Here is a 19,599-nt window from a genome sequence, read left to right on the forward strand (position 1 = left end):
TGTATCTTTTTTTATCTGTTGTTTTTCTCTTCCAGACAGTTCAGAAGCAACCAGGAAAGGAGCGGGATTTTGACTCATGTTGGAGGAATTCTGTTTAATAAATTCAGTGCAGGTGCTTAAAAGTTCATCAGGGTGTGATTCATAAAGTTGAGGGAACGTAACGTTGACAGACTAAAGAAGGGCAAGTGAGTTCTTGTAAAGCAAAACTATGCACCCCTGGATTTACTTAAACAAATATCCAAGACCCTCCGACTTGAATATTCTTGCAGTGACATCAGCTAGTAACTACTCAATACTAGCAGATGCAATAAGCAAATAAGCAGCTACTTAATCCTAAAAATAAAATATATATAAGAAAACATATCAGAAGAGAGAGCTTGGCCTAGGAGTCACGGAGGAACCGTAACTAGGTGGGACGTAGTCAGTAAAGTCCGTGTTGACATACAAGCACATATGAAAAACCCAACAACTTATTTTTTGGTTTCAGCTCAAACTGCCGTGGTTCGTCGTGGTGCTCACACGGTGTTCCTGTCTCAGTTTTCATATCCATCCTAGCTTATAATTTTCAGTGGCAAACATTTTCCCGGTTGAAATTTTCAAACAAAGCTATTTCCGGTCTAAAGCGCGTCTTGAGGGAGTCACATGACTGCGTGATGATGTCATCAGGACGTACTAAGCGTTTTCTATTAAATTGAGTATTGTATTTTTGGTCACGAGTTTATTTATCTTTAGTTTTTTTTTCTCAGTGCTATTATTTTCTTTTGTACACTTTAATAAGAGTTTACTTGGGTAATTTGTTTTCTTGTTTCGTCTTCCTGTGGGCGGAGCCTGTGACTATAAAAAAGGGCTCTGCAGCACAGGCAGGTCACGTTGAAGGTGATGGACTTTCGAGCTGTGAAGAAGGTACTGCTGTTTTTGTCTGTTTTTAACTTGCCTGGAAGGCTATTGTAAATATGCTGCACAGCTTCTCTCCTTTTTCACCAGTAGGTAAGCACAATAAACACCATCTGAAGTGAACTTGCAGTATTGACCTATTTGTTTGTCCAAGTCATAACAGAGCCCCGCTACACAGAACAATTATTTCTTTAGTGTGGTATGTTCGACCTGAAGGAAAAGTGCTTAAAAACATTGATGTAAAATGTTTCCTTTTTATTGGAACAAATAACATTTGCTCAAAATTTAGTCCAAAACAAATTGTTAAACAAACTCATAATAAGGGCTCTTCCACACTCACTTTACAAGGAGAGCTCGAGCTAATGGAGCTAAACACTCATCTTTTTAAGAAAGTAATTTGTACGTGGAAAAACTTGAAGAAAACAAGGTTAAAATCTAGAGAAACGGAAAGATGAGTGCAGATTTACCCAGCTCCAGAGTGCTGCTCAACAGGGTATGAAGAGGAGGTGAAGGGGTGAATACACTTTATAGGCCTGTGGGGGTAGTATTATTGTTCGGTTGTTTACGGACAGTATGATATGGTATTACCTCAGTTGGTTAGGGGCAGTATTGTGGTCTGCACAGTGGGATAGATGTTTGTACTGTTGTCTTGCAGGAGGAAAGACCTGGCTGGTATTCCAATGCAAGGCGACCATTAAAAAGCAACGGCTAAATCTGTCTACGCAGTATTAAGACTTGGAGGTACTTCAGATGATACGGGGGCAGTAGTATGAGATGGAGTTGGTCAAAGGATGTAATTTGTTGTAACTTTTGGGATGTTACAACAAAGGATGTAATTTGTTGTAACTTTTGGGATGTGTTGGAGACTCTTTGTGGTTCAAAGTACAACACTTTTGTAAAAAAGACTTTTGAAACAACTCAGGAAGGAGATCAATTACGGCTCATGCCGCACTAACTGTGTGCGACACTCAAAGTTAAATGTTGTCCAATAAAAATATTAGAGCTGTGATTCTCACTACCTTAATTCAGCATGTTTAGCTGGAGCGTTGGGATAGCTCTGTGGATAATATTAGTACTCATCAAGACAAAACAAAGAACGAAAGAGAGAAATTTGAGAAAGAAAGAACCATTTGAGAAAGGTAGAAACAGAGAAAGACACAAATAGAAATGTAGCATCTGTCATGCAGCTGGGAGTATTTCTAAGGGACGCCAAGAGAAAAAGGAATTAAACACATCATGGGAGAGAAGGAGGGGGGCGGGGGGGGGGCGCTCGGAGAAAGCTGGGAGGGGAGACGAACACAGGATCCAACATGGCTGGACTGGATTAAAATGGCTGGAGTTAAGGAACACTTTTCTGTTTACACAGCCATAATGGCCTGTTTGAACTTTCCTGTCAGACAGGACTCATTTTGCTGGCATGATTAACTTTGGTTCTTAACCAGACTTGCATGCTGACCTTTCCACGCTAAGCCTCTTTTTATGATGACGACGTAGGCAATTTGCACCTTGAGTAAAGTTTTATCAAGTGCTAAGTTTACAGCATTTCAAGATTCGTACAAACGAGACGTGTCGTTGATGAATGCAAACCCCTCTGCCTGAAAACAGCTGTAAGTGGCAGCAAAAAATAGGACCACACACACCAGTGGCGCGCGGTGGAGTGAAACCCCGGCACCGAGCCTTGGCTGAGCCTCACTCCCGCCGACCCTGACAGTAATCAGGAGGAGAAGTGAGTGCTGAGGAAGTGTCAACAGAAACAAACCCAGGGCTTCGTTTGGGCCAGATTGAACTGATAGCTCATTGTCGGTGACATAATTTAGATGAATGGTGGGTGCAATCCATCAGTGGAGTATGGCTGGTGAGGGCGAGGGAACGAGGAGGGGTGCGACCCGCTCTGTGTGTGCCTGCCAGTGTAGGTATCCTGTTACCCTACACCTGTTAACAACGCCAATTCGCTTGTATAAACAGTAAAGTGATCCTTTTATTGAAGCCAGGGGGACAGAGAAGAGAAGGGGGACAAAAAAAACGAGCGTAGGGGAAAGAGGACAGGAAAGATGAAGCACGGAGGATTAAAGAAATGTTTTCTTGTTTGATTTTAAGAAAGACAAGCAGCTCTGGACATGATGGATGAACCCGAGGTCTGGAGAGACAAGTCATGGACAGATGACTCAGATACACACTCCAGCACCGAAAGTGAAGCTTCTAGACTAAAGCAACAGGGACATCTAGTGGCGAAACATGTCACCGCACCCCAACTCCGAGCTCCAGCTGAAGGCCAATCCTTTACTCTTGTAAGTCAGTGATAGTTACCATAATTATTTCTGTTTATGGTAATAAATGACAGAATAACAAATGATGGATTTTGTAAAGAAGTTCTTATTGCTTTCTTATACTCAGAGGATTAGATACATTAGGGTTACAGTGAATTTAATCAATTTGGGAAAGCCCATATGGTGATGCTGTCGCTTTGTGAGCTTCTGATGGGTTCATCACTTAGGTTTGATAGAGACAGACCTGTGGATGTCTTTTAATTTAACACGTCACACATAAGGAGAATTGTGAACCTCCAAAAGTTTGGTGCGTTCATTTTTCGGATGCTTGATGACTCCATATTGATCTGCTCAAACGTGTGCGTACGTAAACGGCATGAGAATGTGCAGCCGTCGTACTGTCCAGGAAGGAGACCAGTGCTGAGTCCAAGAGATGGATGTGTGAATCAAGCGAAAACCTAGTGAAGTTATTGATTGAGGTTGGAAGAGTGAGAGCGTTATTAATCCAAAGTGAAACTACTTCTGCATCAGCATAGACTGAAAGGTCACTCTGAGGAGAAGAAGCAAAAAAAACTACATAAAAAAAAAACATGATTATGGTTTGTAAATGCACCGAGGGACAGACTCTTACTGTTTGTCATGTGATTCCACTGAATTTAGAATATGTGGCTGTAATGATCACCATTACGTTGTGAGGAAAAGGGGAGGAGGCTTGAAAGCCTGTGAACATGTGAAGAGTAAATGTGAAGTTGGGTTTCACTTGAGAAGGGACTGATGCTGTTCACAAAAGAGATGAGTCACGAGGACAGAATATTTAGTGAAAATATTGAAACAACATCCCGAGAAAGGCTAAGCAAAGCTTGGACATAAATGGACAGTGACCCTCATCACACTGCCAAATATGTCGCAAGTGGCTTAAGAACGAAAAAGTAAATGTCTTTGAGTGGCCACCTCAAAGCTCTTACTACCGTCTCATGATAGGCTTATGAGCAGAGCTGAAACAGGTGTGTGAGAGAGTAAAGCAGCCTGCAAACCTGGCTCAGTTACACCAGTTCAGTCAGGAAAAATGGGCCAAAATTCCAGCAAATTGTGGTGCAAAGCGAATCTAAAGCACTTAAGATAATTCCAAGTTAGGGTTGATATGAGATTAAATGCTTTAGATGTGAACTAGAAAGAGTTTTAAAAAAAATATCCTTGATTTAATTTTAAATTGTTTTAGTTGAAAAGTAAGGCAACCAGCTTATCTACAACAACTATAAAACAAGTGTTAGGTGTTTGGAGTTTAAGGTTACAATGTTTGTTGATAAGCAAGTCTTTAACTTTATTTTTTGGGGGGTTCATAGATGAAAAGACGTGTGGGGTTTTAGGATGGCTCTGCACAGCAGAACAAAACATTGTTTAGTGACGGACAAGAAAGATATGACCCACTGCATTAGCTGCACTATTTATGCTAAATAGAGAGAGAAACACAAAGCTAGCTTGCTAAACCAGAGCTTTTACAAGTCTGCAGCACAACACAAGTGAAAGAAGGATTTAAGCAGCTAAATGGTTCTAATATTTGCCTTATGTTTTAAATCTGTGTTCAAGGAATGAGGGAAACTGTTTTGACTAGCAAAGCTAACTGGTCAACTTTTGTTTTGAGTGTTTCAACGTCAGTGAGCACCATCGGTTTTTCTAATAGTTTCAGTTTTGCTGAAACTTGTTCAAGAACTTTTTTGTTTTATTATCTGTTTCCGCCACGGTAATGACACTGCGCATAGTCCTAATTTTTCTCTCCCTGTTCCATTGTACAGACTCACTTTCTCTAAATGGCAGAAGCGAGGCGCCAACCAGCCATATTTATCCTGAGAGGAAGTTCCTCGTGTCCTCCTTGCCTCTCTGTCTCCCCCTCTCTTCGCCATCACATTGTGTCTGCAGCGTGTCACGTCTGCCTGGCAATTATTATGAAATTAAAGCTATTTTCCACGGCCGCTGTTTGCCCCGTTAATAACCGCACCGAGATAGGCCTCCGTTCATTTAGCATTTTAGTTCAGCTCAATTCCTGTCGCATTAGCAATAGGAGCAAAATCAGAGTGTCACTCAGATATTCTGCCTAATGGTTTGGCAATGGCTTGGCCTTTTTTCCAACCCCTCTCCCTTTCCTTTTTGCCATCCTCCTAACCCTATCTCTCTACCAATTACGCTGTTTAATCTATATGTAGATAATGGTGTCCGGGACCTCCCCGTTGAAATGTCAGGTGTGAAGAGGTTATTAGCTAACTTTTAATTACTGTCCATCACTCAACAGCCAGCGGAGCTGATTGGCTCTCTCAGTCCGCCTGCTTATCTGAACGTTTGGCTGATGTCGCAGAGAAAGAGGAAGACATTTAAGAAGTAGCAGCTCCCTGACTTACTATCACTATTTCTATTCTATTAACTGAACTAAGTGTTTAGGAGGAAGACAAAGCAGGAAGGGGGAGGAAATGGTGTGGATCATGTGTTAAATAGTTTAATGGTTAAACGGCTCGAGGAACAATACAGTGAATAAACACCTGCAACAAGAGTAAAAGTAACTATGTGCCAAACTAATGTAGAGTAGAGAAATAAACATTGCCTCTAGGTTTTCCCAAAAAACTGCTGGAATCACATTTTGTGTTACTGCAGTGCAGACAAGAGTTTAAATGTTTTGACCTTATTAAGGCTGTAGTTGCATTGTTCATAGAGATAAGGTAGATTTTAATCTCTTTCAAATGCTTTACGGGTCTGCAAAGAGTTTCCTGGAAACCCCCCTGCTGCGATGCTAAGCTCTTTATGTGCATTTAAAGACCCTCAACCTTTGACCCAAAGTTTACAGCTCAACTCTTCCAGTCCTGCTCTGTGATACATTTGCTGGGCTGCAACATTACAGAGATGTGATCTCATGTGTTTGCCAGGCCACAACTCAATGAAGTGTCAGTCAGACTGAACACGTCTGCAGGAAACATTCAGTGTTTTCTGTCTGTTTTCTAAAAGATACATCATCGTTATATTTTTTGCGGGATTGACGGCTAAGTCACACCATCATTAAACAAAGATCTTTATTTTTATGAAGTAGGCCTAGACATTAATAACGATTATTAAATATACTCACACCCCTTGATCATTTTTTACTTTACAACAAAAAATAATACAATTTTAGTGGAGTTAGTGCATTAAATTGGTGCATAACTGTGAAAGGGGAGGAGAATTGTGTTTTTCAAAAGTCTACAAATTAAGATCTAAAGCCTGACATGTATTTGCATTCAGTTCCCTTCACCTATTTACCCCAAAATAAATACATTGGCAACCAGTTGCTTAAATACAGCATTCCTTAGAAATCTTTGCATCTGCTTAGAAAACAAAATGCATGAAAAAAGTCCTGTTTTCAGTTCACTGCAAGCAATGTGGAGCAAACAGTCAAGAAATATGTGGAAGCAGGTGCTCTGATCTGAGGTGACTGTAGTGGTGGGAGCCTTACGCTGCTTTTCTCGACATTAAACAATAAAGCTGGTCAGATGTGATGGGAAGAGGCATTGAAGAAAATCCAGGAAAATTCACATAAAAAAAAGCCCTTGAGCCTGGGCTGGAGATGGTAATTGAGATGTAAAAAGCTGTACGCTTTTAAAAATACTTTTGACAACAGCGGCTCTAAACGTGCAGTTAAGAATAGAAAGCCTTTGCACAATAATATCCTGATTCCTGTGTCTTTATTTGAACTTTACAAGCTGAGAAACACTCAGAATCACTCAGTCACACACACCAGCACGCGCTTACAGAGAAAACCAATCTCCGTTCGTGCTTTGAACTGTCGTTGAGCTGATTTACTATTTAAAACTCAGTGGGGCCAAAGCACCTCTGATTACAGCACCTCTGAGAAAAAAATACTTCCTAAACTCACTTTTTCTTCTTTTGCTTCCTAGCCATCTTTTACAGCTGCATTTTTTTTTGTTGTCGTTTCAAAGTAGAGAGCCGTTTTCTGCAGACATCCACCCAGCTATGGAGGCTCCGGTTTCAGAGAGCTGCTTCTGGATCAGACGCCGTCAGAGATGTAAACAGCCAAGCTCTGTCATCACATTCTTTATTTCAGTCATCACATTCCTTATTTTAGTGAAGACAGAACAGGGAAACAAAAATGAAGGATTGGCTGCAATTAAAAGATATTAAAAGAAATAGATTTTTCAGTTTTCTGCTACCAGCCCCCATTGTTTTCCTTCAGCACAGAAACGTCCCTGTGGTATTCTTGTCCATGTAAACCTGAGCGCTGGTGTGTTTGGAGAAATAACCACACACCAGAGGACGTAGTTTAAGTCGATTATGTTTCTCATTTCAACATGGCTACCTTTCAACTGGACTTTATGTGATATTTAAGACCTTAACTTAGCCCCAAGCCTTCAGTTTGGACTCTGGTCTCTGAGTTTCTGCGGTGAATTACAGCTGACCCATGAAGACCTGGACCCTGCTGCTCCTACCTCTCGAAACCCTCGTCATCTGGAACGCATCGGCGCTCAAGTGAGGGAGGGGCAGAGCTCCATTAGTCTGATGCAAACAGAGGAGGAGGCCACTGGGATGAAGCTGCCTTCTGCTCTGTTTTGTAATGATCTACCTTGGCAGTAACAGTTTGATTTCCCGTCGACCGGGAATGCCATTTTAGATGGAAAAGTTGTGGAAGTAATGTCTGCAGACAACATAAGCTGCAACATCTCAGAACATAATGTTTTGGGATGAGCTGCACCAGCATGTTGCAGAGCTGCTGTAGTGATTTTATGCTGCAATATTCCTTGTTTTTCATGATTGACCTGTCACAAAAGCGCCCTCTGCTGGTGCCTTTTAAACTTTATAATGAGAAACCATAGCAACGTCAAACTTTACAAGAGGGAATGGTTTACGTGTGAGCATGAAAAGCCTCTTTAGGTTGCAGCGAAAATCTGAATCTGGTGTTTGTAGAATAAACTCCGGGACAGAGAGCATCCAACTTTTAGCGATGAAAGTTTTTTTTATCTTCTTTTTTGTTTCCTGTTTGAGTTCAGTTCTAAACTTGCTGATCCACCTAAAAGGGGCTCTTTGCATTTAAATGAAGAGTTGTAGAAATTCTCTATTAGACAATTGATGACCAAATAATGTAATGTCATTGGGCCATTATTACATGAATGCGAATATATCAGCACGAAATCCAACACCTCAATCGATGGAGCAAACTGCACAAAACACATTGCCTGGTGAGATGCTGCCCTCTGCTGGAAACCTGCGTATTTGCATGTAAAAATCTGCCCATGACTTAGGCGGAGCAGTTAGCACGTTCAAGTGTATTTATTGAGGAACGTGTATTAAAATAATAATAATTATCCAATAGCTAATTTCCATTTGTAATCACTCAAACAAAATCTGCCTACTAAAATAAACGAAATGAGTCCACAAAACATGAGAACAAGTTTAAAACACTAAACTGATACAAATTCATGCAATTACTTATTCTATTTCTGTCATATAACTACTAAGCTAGCAATTGTTAAAAGTGGTCGTCTTAGAAATTACTGGGTAAAAAAACATACTCTAATTTAGTTATTTTTAATCTTTTCTTATGCAACTGAAACACTAAGAAATAAATGCAAATTGTTTGTTTTAAAATATATTCATACTATAAACTGGCCTTCAAGCAAATCTGTCCAAAGACGCTAAAGTATGTGGGTTTTTAAGAATATTTTTTTAACTAAAAACAGTCCTTGTCTGAAACCTAATAAAGTAAAACATTGCTGTTACAATCAGGTATAAAGTGCAAATGACTGTTAATTGATTAAAGTTGGTGTAAAGTATACAATAAACGCCAGAATTATTTAAGACTCACAGATTGTCTGCAGAAACTGTGATGATATTCAAACTTACAACAGTAATAAAAGGGTAGGAAGAAGGGAAGAAAGGATGAAAGAAAAAAAGAAGGAAAGGAAGAAAAGAATGGAAGGAACAGAGAAAAATATGTTTCAAACCAGATTCAGAAAACTTTCTTTCTGATTTATCATTGGTTATTATTGAAAGCCCGACTTGTCTTACATTGTTTCTTTATTTAGACATACCAGAACAGAAACACAACAAAAGTGCTTTATTCCAACCAACTCTTAACAGAATAGTTCAGACATCAAACAATGAAGCAATGAAAAGTTCATACATTTCTTACATTCATGATTCGTCCGGCTGATTTGAGAATTATTGAGACATTATTGAATTTTCAAAGTATTTTGTTGGCACCTGGGACAATTTATCATCACTGATTTACAGAATGACAAACTTAATCTGGAAAAACAAAACATGCTTACATTGCCAAAATAGTAAAGAAAACTTAGTGCAGCTGACTGTTGAACATATTTCTCAGAAAATGTGCCTTTAATGCCTTAAAAGACTCAGAAACAATCCAACCTCTTGTTGCAGGAGAATCTGCTGATTAGAAACAATCCTTTCCATCTCTGTGGCTTCATCTCTCCTCAGCACCATCGTTTACCAGCTTTATTAAATATAAAATGAATGTCTCCCTTCAAAGGTACTCACAGAAACGCAGAAAAACAAAAATTTCAAATTCGATTCTGATGCAAAAAAAATAAAATGCTGAATGTAATGGTATAATTTTCAAAGTTGTGGAAAAATATCTTGCCAAGACAGCATTCTTTCTTCTAAAGATCAAAACATTTTTAATTAATTATAATATGACAGTAATTCTTATTTGCTTAATTACAGAAAAATTATAGTTAGTAGTAAAAAAAATAAATAAAAATTAGTAGTCTAGAAAAATAACTCAACGTGTTTTTTCTATGTAGCAAAACAGTAGATAGGCTAAAACTTCTTATAGCTTTTAAGAATTTGATGCAAGTTAGTTGGATTGAGTTGAGCAAGTTATTAGGAAAAAACATTCTTTAAACAACAGTGCGCTCCATATAGTTGTTTTTCAGCCCTGCTCAGTTTCTGTTTATGGTCATTCATATTTCCAGAGGTGCTCTTAAAGTCAGCTACAGACCCTCAAGTTCTGGGTCTTCAAAAAGAACCAAAAATAAATAAATTAACATTGCAAAGCATAAACAAATCCTTCCTCAATTAAGATATTTCAAAATGCATAGCATAGTTATTCCTTTAACTTGGCATGCCTAAAAAATAGCAAAATCCCTTAAAAGGGGCACTATTATGTTGTTTTTTCCAGCCACTTAGTGCCATTTTATAGCATTATCAAGTAACTATATTGCCAACATTTGTTACAAAAATGCTGTATAAATCAAATATGCCTTAAAAGAAATTTGATTTTGTAATTTAACACTTTCAAATTAGACCTCCGTCTCTTTAGGAAACTCTTGCTCTTTCTCACACTCTGCCTTCAGGGATGTTATCACAACAATGTTCTTCCATTGACTCTTTAATAACATTTCTGCCAGCGTTTCACTGAGACGCACCTCATATAATACAGCTGAATGGTTGCCACGGGAGATTCAAGGATTTCTCAAACATGCATGAAAGACTGAAAGCAACACTTCAGGTATGTTTTTGGTGAGGGAACAACATGATGGAAAGTTACAAATGAGTCGATTTTACATAATAGTGCCCCTTTTACACAGAACAGAGATAACTGGGGATTTGTTGTTAATTTTCGGGCCTCAAATATTTTGGCTTTGTAGTTTTTGTCACTTCCCGCCTGATGGAGCGGCCTGCAACTGAAAGTTTTACGCTAAACGCACATCAGTTCGTAGGTGACTAGCAGAAAGTTGCTCATATCTAAACAGCTAGGGTTAAGCAGTCAGGCATTTTGAATACGACATTCTTGCAAATATGGGAGCTTCAATGACCTCTACAGATTCCTTGTGACCATCAGAGTATCTACCCTTTGGATGCTTTATCAAATCTCACTCCACTTTGTGGCACAGCTGTCATCAGTGACTAGCAAAATTCATTGACTTTTCCTGTTTCTCTGCCTGACAAGGCAAACTACCTCCATACAATGTTGCCATGACCCTCCTGTGGACCTGCTGGCCACGTTACGGCATCTTTCAGCCTCCAGCACAGGCTCATCGTGAGACACGGCGTGGATTGGCGGAGCGGCACAACTGTCTCCTGTGAAAAGCTGTGCGCCAACTTGGGAAAATGAAGACGGCTCAGGTTTACGCCAATCAACTTTGGCGTAAACGTGTGGCCTTGAAAAATATTTTTAATGACAATTGTATTTAAAATATTGTTGACTTTGACTGCAGCACGCACTCTTTCTTCTCAAACACCCGTTCAAACACTCTGAAATACATTCAGTAAGCGATGCAGCTCCTCGGTTTGAAGGTGCTCTGGTGACTGTCACATTAAAAACACAGTTAGTGATCTCAGTTAGTTAATGTTAGAAAATTAGTTTATTAGTAGGTTAGTTTGTTAGTTTGCAGAGCTCTTGGAAGCTCCTCTGGTTAGTAACATTTAAGTTGCTTTTTAAGAGATAAAACTTCCACTCAGCTCTTAAAACACACTTGGGAACGTTGATGCTTTCTGGGGAGGAAGGGAAAGCCAGTTGACTGTCTTATAATCAGCATCACTGGTACCACAACGCATGCTTTAATTAACGTGAAATCAATCAGACGACAGGAAGATGTTAGTAAGAGTAGCAGATGGTCCGATACAGCCTCTACATTGTTAGTATGAGCAGTATTAGGAGTTAGTTACTACCTGCAGGGACAAAAAGGCCGGGTTGACCACACAGAATACAACCAGAGAGAGAAAATGCTTTATATAAATAACTAATTTTAAAACATGCAAATTTAGCCTTTAAAATGAAATCACTTGGGATCAGATCACACTTTTCCAGCTTCAGTATGTGGTCAACCGAGTTTGACCTCAGCAGCTGCTGCTGCTGCTGCTGCTCTTCTTCTAGCTGTTCGGTTTTCAACGTTGCCCTTCCCCGGGTCCTGAAACCCTTCTTTCCATGCTCCCTCTAGGATCTCCGCATCGGACACCTCTAAAAGGATTGCAGGATCATGCAAGAGAAGTGTGCATCTTGAAGTGTGCATAAAGCAGAAAGGGAAGTTAGTGGGTTAGAAGTGCCAAGGCGTCTGCATTCTCAACACGGGTTAGTACTCCTTCGACTGTTAGCAGACGTTAGTACTGTTAGATATTAGTCAGATACTGTTAGTGCAATCCAGACGTGGGTAAAAGGCTATTTACGCATCATTATTAGCATTTGCTGTAATTTGCTTAAGACGGGGCTGCTGGCACTGAAACCGTCTCGACTTTTGCCGGCAGGCGTCATTCAGAAAACTGCACCACACTAATTTCCAATGACATCCTTGTGATCTAAATCACAAGTAGCACTGTTTTTTTTGTTGTTGTTTTTTCTTAATGAGGCTGTAACAAATGCTAAGAATCATCAGTAAATAATGTTTTATCCCTTATCTGGCACATCCAGTGGCTAAAAAGGATTGTAGCGGCAGTTTCAGGCCCATTACAGACACGTCTTATCGGACTGATGAGACACACGTGCACAGGTACTGCCACTAACACAGATGGAGCGCATGCAGAGAAACACATGCACTCTCCCACACACGCACACACACACCCACACACACACTCAGACATTCATCCCACACACACACACACACACCCTACAGTTCAACTACAGAATAGTACAGTAAAAATAGCTGGTTTCGCGTTGAGCTCGGGAGGTTTCTCAACAAGCACAAATGTGTGATTTACACATTATTAGAAGGTGAGAACATCCGTCATTTTCACACACCAGCACATAATATTTTTGTTCGTACAGGCCTCGAATATAAACCCCTCATATATATGGATCTGGAAACACTGCAGGCCAGTTTTCACAAACAGACACAGAAGGTAATGTTACATAAGCAGGTGAACGCTTGGGAGAAACGATCAATTGCAAAAAAAAAAAATAAAAATTGTAACTCAGGTGGTCCGATACCTGATTTGCAGTACAGGTTTCTATGCATCTAATCAACAGAAAAAGAAACAGGAGAGGGACTGAATTAAGCTATAAAACGGCTTTAACAGAGCAGCAGACGGCTCTGACTGAAGTCCCTTCCAGCAGCCACACGTGATTAAACGGACAATGACGGCAAAGCAATAGCTCGTTTCTTTTGGCTGACGAATAGAAGCAGAAGTCGTCTCTCGGTTGAGAGACACACTAGTGCTGAAGGTTTTCCTTCGAGGACGCATCACGACACACGTCTCCGCCACTGCAAGAGAAGCAGACCAAACACAGGGAATAAAAATTCTCTTGCAACTTTTCAGACCTCATAGGGGGAATCTTTGTCAGTTAGAAACTCATTGAAAGGTTGATTTGGGGTCATTCAGTTCAAGCAGTGAAACACACACAGATTAAAAACAGAGTGATATTTTTAAGAATTTATTCATGTTAATTTAGATGCCAATGCCATAAAACTAATTGTATTATAAACAAGCTCTTATGATTAAGGAGGGAGGGCAACAAAACAACAAGTTGCCAAAGAAACTCACTGTTCACAGAGTTCTGGAAGGTTGAGTGGAAGGAAAAAGTGTAGTTCACCAGCAAAATGAATAGTCACATCCTGTAGTGAATCACCACACACAAATGTACCCGGGACATGGGTTACAGCCTTTACACTCGTTGCATTAAGCCACCCCCCGAACCAGAGAAATTGTCAGAAATGTCTACCTGCGCTAAGAAGAAAAAGGACTGAACTGTTAAGTCTTATTTGAAAGATGAAAATGCATAAACCAATGTTCCAATGTGTTATAAGCTGATTTTATTTTCCAAAAGAACTTGGAACTTGCCCACACTGCCAGATATACCGCCTACGAATTGAAGCGAATTGAAGTTTTTATTAGCTGTGAACGTTCAAGTGGGCAGAAATAATGAATGGAAACACATCACTCTGTAAGATCACTATGACATGGGGGTTATGCTTTCTGAACTGAGATACTGAATAATGTTTCGGTGTCCGTGTAGGAGACAGAAATGTTTTCTGGGATGATCCTACATAATGTTGAATAAATAAACCGGAGAAGCAGATTATGTTAATCAGATTTGATCTATGCTTTCATGTTGGTTTATCTCTATACTGTAATCCTACACAGGGCAGAGGAACATCAACAGAAACATGTCAGTGACTTAACACATTGCTAATCTCATGTTGCAGCTCATGTTTCCACTAATGCAGGAGCTAAACACAAATACACTGAAATCTGTCTGAGAGCTAGAGGGACACTAAGTTAATAAAGAATTAAGCTGAGTGGTTAAAATGAATCTGGACATAAAGTAAAGAGCCATAGGGTAAGAGTGTGAAATGAATATGAGGGAAATAAAGGGTCTGTCACCATGAAGGTGGCAGATTCAGTACCGTTCTGTAAGGCAGCGCAGCAAAGGAGGTGGAGGAACGCCAGCTGGGGCACAGTGGGATCTGGTTGAGGCCAAATCTGCTTTTTCATCAGTGCAACTGGAGAAGGGACACACAACACAAAGCAGCAGAAAAGTGGGACGCAACCCAACTGTCCTATCAAGATCCCCAAAGGGATCTGGCTCCTATTCTTTCGCCGGCCGTCAGAGCTTTTCATTATGCGCGGGCGAAAACATAACACTGACAACTAAATGGCCAGAAACTGATCTGTGAAGATTAATCTGCTCCAGCAATTTTAACAAAGATAACACATAACCTGCCCCGTCGTTGGATCCTCCCAGAGTCCTGTTTGGTGCCATGTCAGCAGCTCTGGGGACGAGTCCAGCCCGTACAACGCTGGTCAGCTAAAACAGCAAACACATTATTCTCAATCAGTTTTGGTCGATCTTTATTCCTCTCTACTTCCTGTTCTGCGTCATGTCAGATCAGAGCGCTACAATTAACAACTGTGTTACAGCCCTTAGTGTTCAGACCAGAGGTGGACATTATGCATTTTAAATGTAAAATAAACAAACTGTAGAGACGTGTTAACTTCTCTGACGTATTAGTTTAATTTGGCATTAAAATCTGATGAACTGCTTTTCAGTACAGACTGGGTAGAGTCAGGGAAGAAGCTTAATTGTTTGTGCACAATCACACATCCTAAAGTTCTCAGATTCACTGACTCAGCAATCAATGTACAATAATTCAGCTTAGCCGTGACCAGGTGATACATTGAATTCAGCATTGAAAAAACACTGAAGGTCTTTTTCTGTTTTCACAAATAAAATAAAGTTTTTATGAATCTTGAACAATTTAACGAATATATAAAGTCAAATAACCCATTTCAGCTTTAAACAGTTGTAAGAGTTTCAGACTTTAAACTAGAAATGATCAGATGCGGAGTCTGTCTTATAAGATAGACTCTATAAAACAGAAAACCATAAAAGCTCAATAAAGTGTCATAATTACTTACAGTGCTTACAAAGTGTGAAACACGGGGGTGTTCAGTCAACCCTGCAAATAAGCAACAGAGGACTGGTTTCGTGCTAAACTGACAGGTATTTATTTATTTATTTATTTATTTATTTATTTATTTATTTATTTATTTATTTATTATGTTGTCTACCTCTGGTAGTTACCCGCTAATCCCTGACATATTTATTTAGATTTAACTACAGACACAGAGAGGCTGATATAGGACAGACTGAACTAATCATGTTACATTATGGCTGAATATGACTATCAACACTACGAATGTCTTCGTTTGCATGATTTGCCTGAGCAAATGAATTTGCTTGACATTAACACAGATTAGGAGCACATTTAAAAGCAGGGCAATGCTTAATAAATGCTACTGCAAAGTTTTGAGACATGTTTTCCGGCTCAGAAGGAAACCTCTCTTGAGGGCCCCCTGCTGGCCTGGAGACCTAGCTTGCTTCTGCCTTAGGCCGGCTCTGTTCCCGATGATGAAAGGCCATATTTTTCTATTTTGTTCATTGTAAACATTTATTATATATATATATATATTGTTATTTTTACAAAAGCTGCCCACGAATTTGAGAATGTTTTTTTTTTTTCTCAAGACCTGCGGGCCTTTTGCGTCAAGAGAGTACCAGAGATGTTATTGAGAAAACCCCATGTACTACTTGGAATAATTTGATAAGTGGAAATAAAAAGCTAAAAATAATTTTTTAAAAAGTTTGTATTGCAAAATTAATAATATTTTCCCCATACCATAGATCTTCAGGTTCCACCTGTCCCGCAGCATAAAAAGGGTGCGAAGAGATCATGGCTTCTTCCTTTTCTTCCGCTTGTCCCTCCATCCTGGGAGAAAGCTGTTCAACATGCGCATACCCGCTGTGTTGGCGCAGTTTAACTGCCTTCGCCGCATAAAGGAGGTCGCTGCTCGGACCGAGTCTCCAGCCTTTCACCGTGAGCCGAGGCTCGGCGTCCTCTTCATGGCCGCCGAGCTGAAACAAGCAGATGTGGGAGTGCCAGCAGCAGCTGCGCACTGACGGGGGAGACGGCAGTTCAGTTCGCGGGAGGAGGGGGGGAAACAGGACAAAGTGGAGCAGGAAGCTTTGGACAAAGATAATGAAGCGAAGGTATTAATGAGAACAGAGGCTCCTTTGAATGAGCGGGACTCCGCAGTCCTGAGAGAATGAGCGGCTCTCGGTCTCCAGCTGCTGCTACAGGTTTATGGTCTTTTGTATGCAACCCCTTTATCCACCATCTGTGTTTCCTGGGCAACCGAGGATCGCCTGCAGGCGGCCAGCTAAAGCACCGCAGCCACCTCAAATCAACACACGATTGCTGCACTGTCATTTTTATAACATGTGCTGCCGGGCTATTTCACGTCTTTTAATAATATGCCAAACAATCAAATTAATCTTTTAGCAAAGATTTGCGATTTATTGTTTTAATTAATTTAATTTTTTTTAATAGGACAACCTAATGTGGGTTTTTTTTTTTTTATCTTGTCCTGAGTTCAATATGGATCAATCAATTCCTGGGGTAATTTAGCACAAGTTTGGGTTATAGGTTTAATTCCACATGGTTGATGATTTAACCCAAACAGTAATGGTCTAAAGTTACTAATTATCTTACTTGAAGGCTGCCAGAGTTAAAAAGAGTAAGCTAGATTTCTAAACAAGTGATATCTGGGTCAAATGAAAGATTCTGATCCATCCATGTTATTCTTGCTGAGTTGCTGGTACATATAACCACAGAACAACACACAGACAGTGTGTGTTAAGAGATCATATCATACACCGATCAGAAACACATTTTCCTTAAGCTCACATTTCTGTGTTATTGTTTTGTTGTTTTTTTTCTTGATGTAATATTCTAATCCTAAATATTGGGCTTTCATCGGCTGTTTGCCTAAAATCATCATGATTAACAGAAATAAAAGCATGAATTCATCAGTGTATGTTGTTATTTTATGTTCCACGTTATTCCATGTACATCATTCAGTGAATCGAATGAAAAAAAAAAACTTTTCAATAATACTGAAATTGTTATTGTTATTTTCTATTTCAGAATTACAATAGAAGACATAAGAACATAATTCAAAAATGTTTATTCTTGGCTTCCTTCTATGAACAGACATTAATATTAGAAGCAGAAGTGACGTCAATATATTTGAGACATCTGACAGCTGACATGTTGCTTATGTTTGCAAACAGCAGATTTAATGCAATGAGTTTTACTAAAATGTCAGTCTCTCTGTTACAGCTGTTGTGGTTTCTAGCAAGGAGACAATGGTTGTCAGGTAGCAGATAGATATCACCAAAACCTCTGATTCAGAAGAGAGAGTCTTGGACATAACCAAAATGTAATAGTGGAATCGATGCCCCTTTGAATCGGAATGTAATTTTTTAATGGAGAATTTATAAATCCAGAACTTTCCCTCTTTATTTTTTACCAGACATATTTTAGCTTCAGGTTTTAAAAATTGCCATCCACTAGGGGGCGACATAGAAACGTGAGCTGCTTCAGATTTGATCCCTCTCGGTTACCATACATGCCTGCGCTCTGTGTTGGCGCATTTTAAAAGAAACTCGACGACTGTTTTCCTTCTCATCGTTTATGCATCAGCCTGGCACCGCAAGTCTCTCTGGCTTGTGCCGGGTCACCGAGCACCTTTTCCTGAGTAGTAGCAGAGCAGCTAAGGACTCCTCCCAGGTGACTGGAAATGGGATAACCTGCATCATAAACGCCACAGAAACCAAGAACGATGCTGCGCCTCCTCCCGGAGTGGAGTACATCCACATCCCGGTGCCCGACTCCCCGAAGTCCCCGCTCAGGGACCACTTTGACCAGGTGGCGGATAAAATACAGAGCACAGCAGAGGGCCACGGCTGCACACTGGTGCACTGCAACGCCGGGGTGAGCCGCTCCGCCGCCCTCTGCTTGGCCTATCTCATGAAGCACCGCGGGGCCAGCCTGCTGGAGGCCCACCGGCTGCTGAAGAGCTGTCGGCCTATCGTCAGGCCGAACCCCGGGTTCTGGAGGCAGCTCATCCAGTATGAGGCGGAGCTGCGTGGGAGCAGTTCAGTCAGGATGGTGCCTTCTTCTTTTGGAGAGATACCTGACATTTACGAAGAGGAGACCCGGAACATGGTCCTTCTGTGAAGAGACACTGACTCACTGGGGGGGAATAAATACTGTGGCGCTGATGAGCAGCGATGTAAACATGAGTCACCTTTGGGTTAAAAAGACAGACCTACTGGCACTGAGAGAGTTTTAGAAACTGTTTAATACAATCTAAATAAATACTTGTTTGTGTGTGTCCCGTTTTTAAAAAAAATATTTTTCTTAACTTATTTAACAAATTCTGTGTTTCTCTTTTGGTCGCGAGATCCTGAGAGAAAGAACCAGATCCCGGTCAGATACTATAAGAGGCTTAAATGAGCTTTTGCCATGAGGTCTAAGCTAATGGTGGGAGGGTGATGAGCTCCATCAACCAGGGGAGCTCCTCCTCCTCATCATCATCAAAATGAGTCAATCAGACAAAAGGCACCAATCCCACCTGGGAAACCCCAGAATGTGCTGGAGAGTGTCTGGGTTTCCCTCCAGGACCTGCTAGCCAATCTTGGTTAAGCAGAAGACAATAGACAGGTGGCCACTTAAAAATGTCTATAGGATATTGAATAAATGCTCAAAATGTCCAGTTGACAATGATGACATAGTTATTAGGTTAGGATTAGATCAGAAACTAGTTACATAATTACAGATGCTGAAATTCATGCCGAATGTTACACTATTTGCATATTTGTGAATTAGGTCCATCAAGATGACCATTCAGGGATACTGAAACATTTTAAAATTTAAGCTATGGTGTGGAACCTTTCGCTGCTATATCTTACTAATAACTATTTATTGCTGCTTTTTAGGTCACGGTATAAATGATAAACAATACGATAAATGCCCACTTTTGCATGCCGACCTCTGTGGAGTTTGGACACCAGTGTCAGATTGCTCCATTGAGCAGAACGACCTCAAAAAAACAGGAAGCTTCAAACCAAACCATAATCTTGCGTCAGAATTTTCAGTCA

General features: G+C 40.3%; 1 protein-coding gene and 2 long non-coding RNA genes across 3 annotated transcripts; 2 read left to right on the forward strand and 1 right to left on the reverse strand.

Moving 5' to 3' along the window:
- Positions 1 to 564: 564 nt before the first annotated feature.
- On the forward strand, positions 565 to 5,131 carry LOC103470548 (uncharacterized). Its single transcript, XR_534500.3, has 3 exons — positions 565 to 987; positions 2,992 to 3,182; positions 4,955 to 5,131. It is a non-coding gene; the product is annotated as an uncharacterized LOC103470548 (long non-coding RNA).
- Positions 5,132 to 9,237: 4,106 nt separating this feature from the next.
- Positions 9,238 to 16,772, reverse strand: LOC103470546 (uncharacterized). The gene is made up of 3 exons (XR_534499.3): positions 16,274 to 16,772; positions 14,501 to 14,901; positions 9,238 to 13,357 (listed from the first exon to the last, which is right to left on the reverse strand). It is a non-coding gene; the product is annotated as an uncharacterized LOC103470546 (long non-coding RNA).
- Positions 16,773 to 17,917: 1,145 nt separating this feature from the next.
- On the forward strand, positions 17,918 to 18,819 carry LOC103470545 (dual specificity protein phosphatase 14). The gene has a single exon (XM_008419079.3). It carries the CDS (start codon positions 18,131 to 18,133, stop codon positions 18,674 to 18,676), a length of 546 nt encoding a protein of 181 aa, XP_008417301.1. The 5' UTR covers positions 17,918 to 18,130; the 3' UTR covers positions 18,677 to 18,819.
- Positions 18,820 to 19,599: the final 780 nt, after the last annotated feature.

Source organism: Poecilia reticulata, chromosome 9, assembly GCF_904066995.2.
Source record: "Poecilia reticulata chromosome 9, P_reticulata-male-v2, whole genome shotgun sequence".
In the NCBI taxonomy this organism is placed as follows: domain Eukaryota; kingdom Metazoa; phylum Chordata; class Actinopteri; order Cyprinodontiformes; family Poeciliidae; genus Poecilia; species Poecilia reticulata.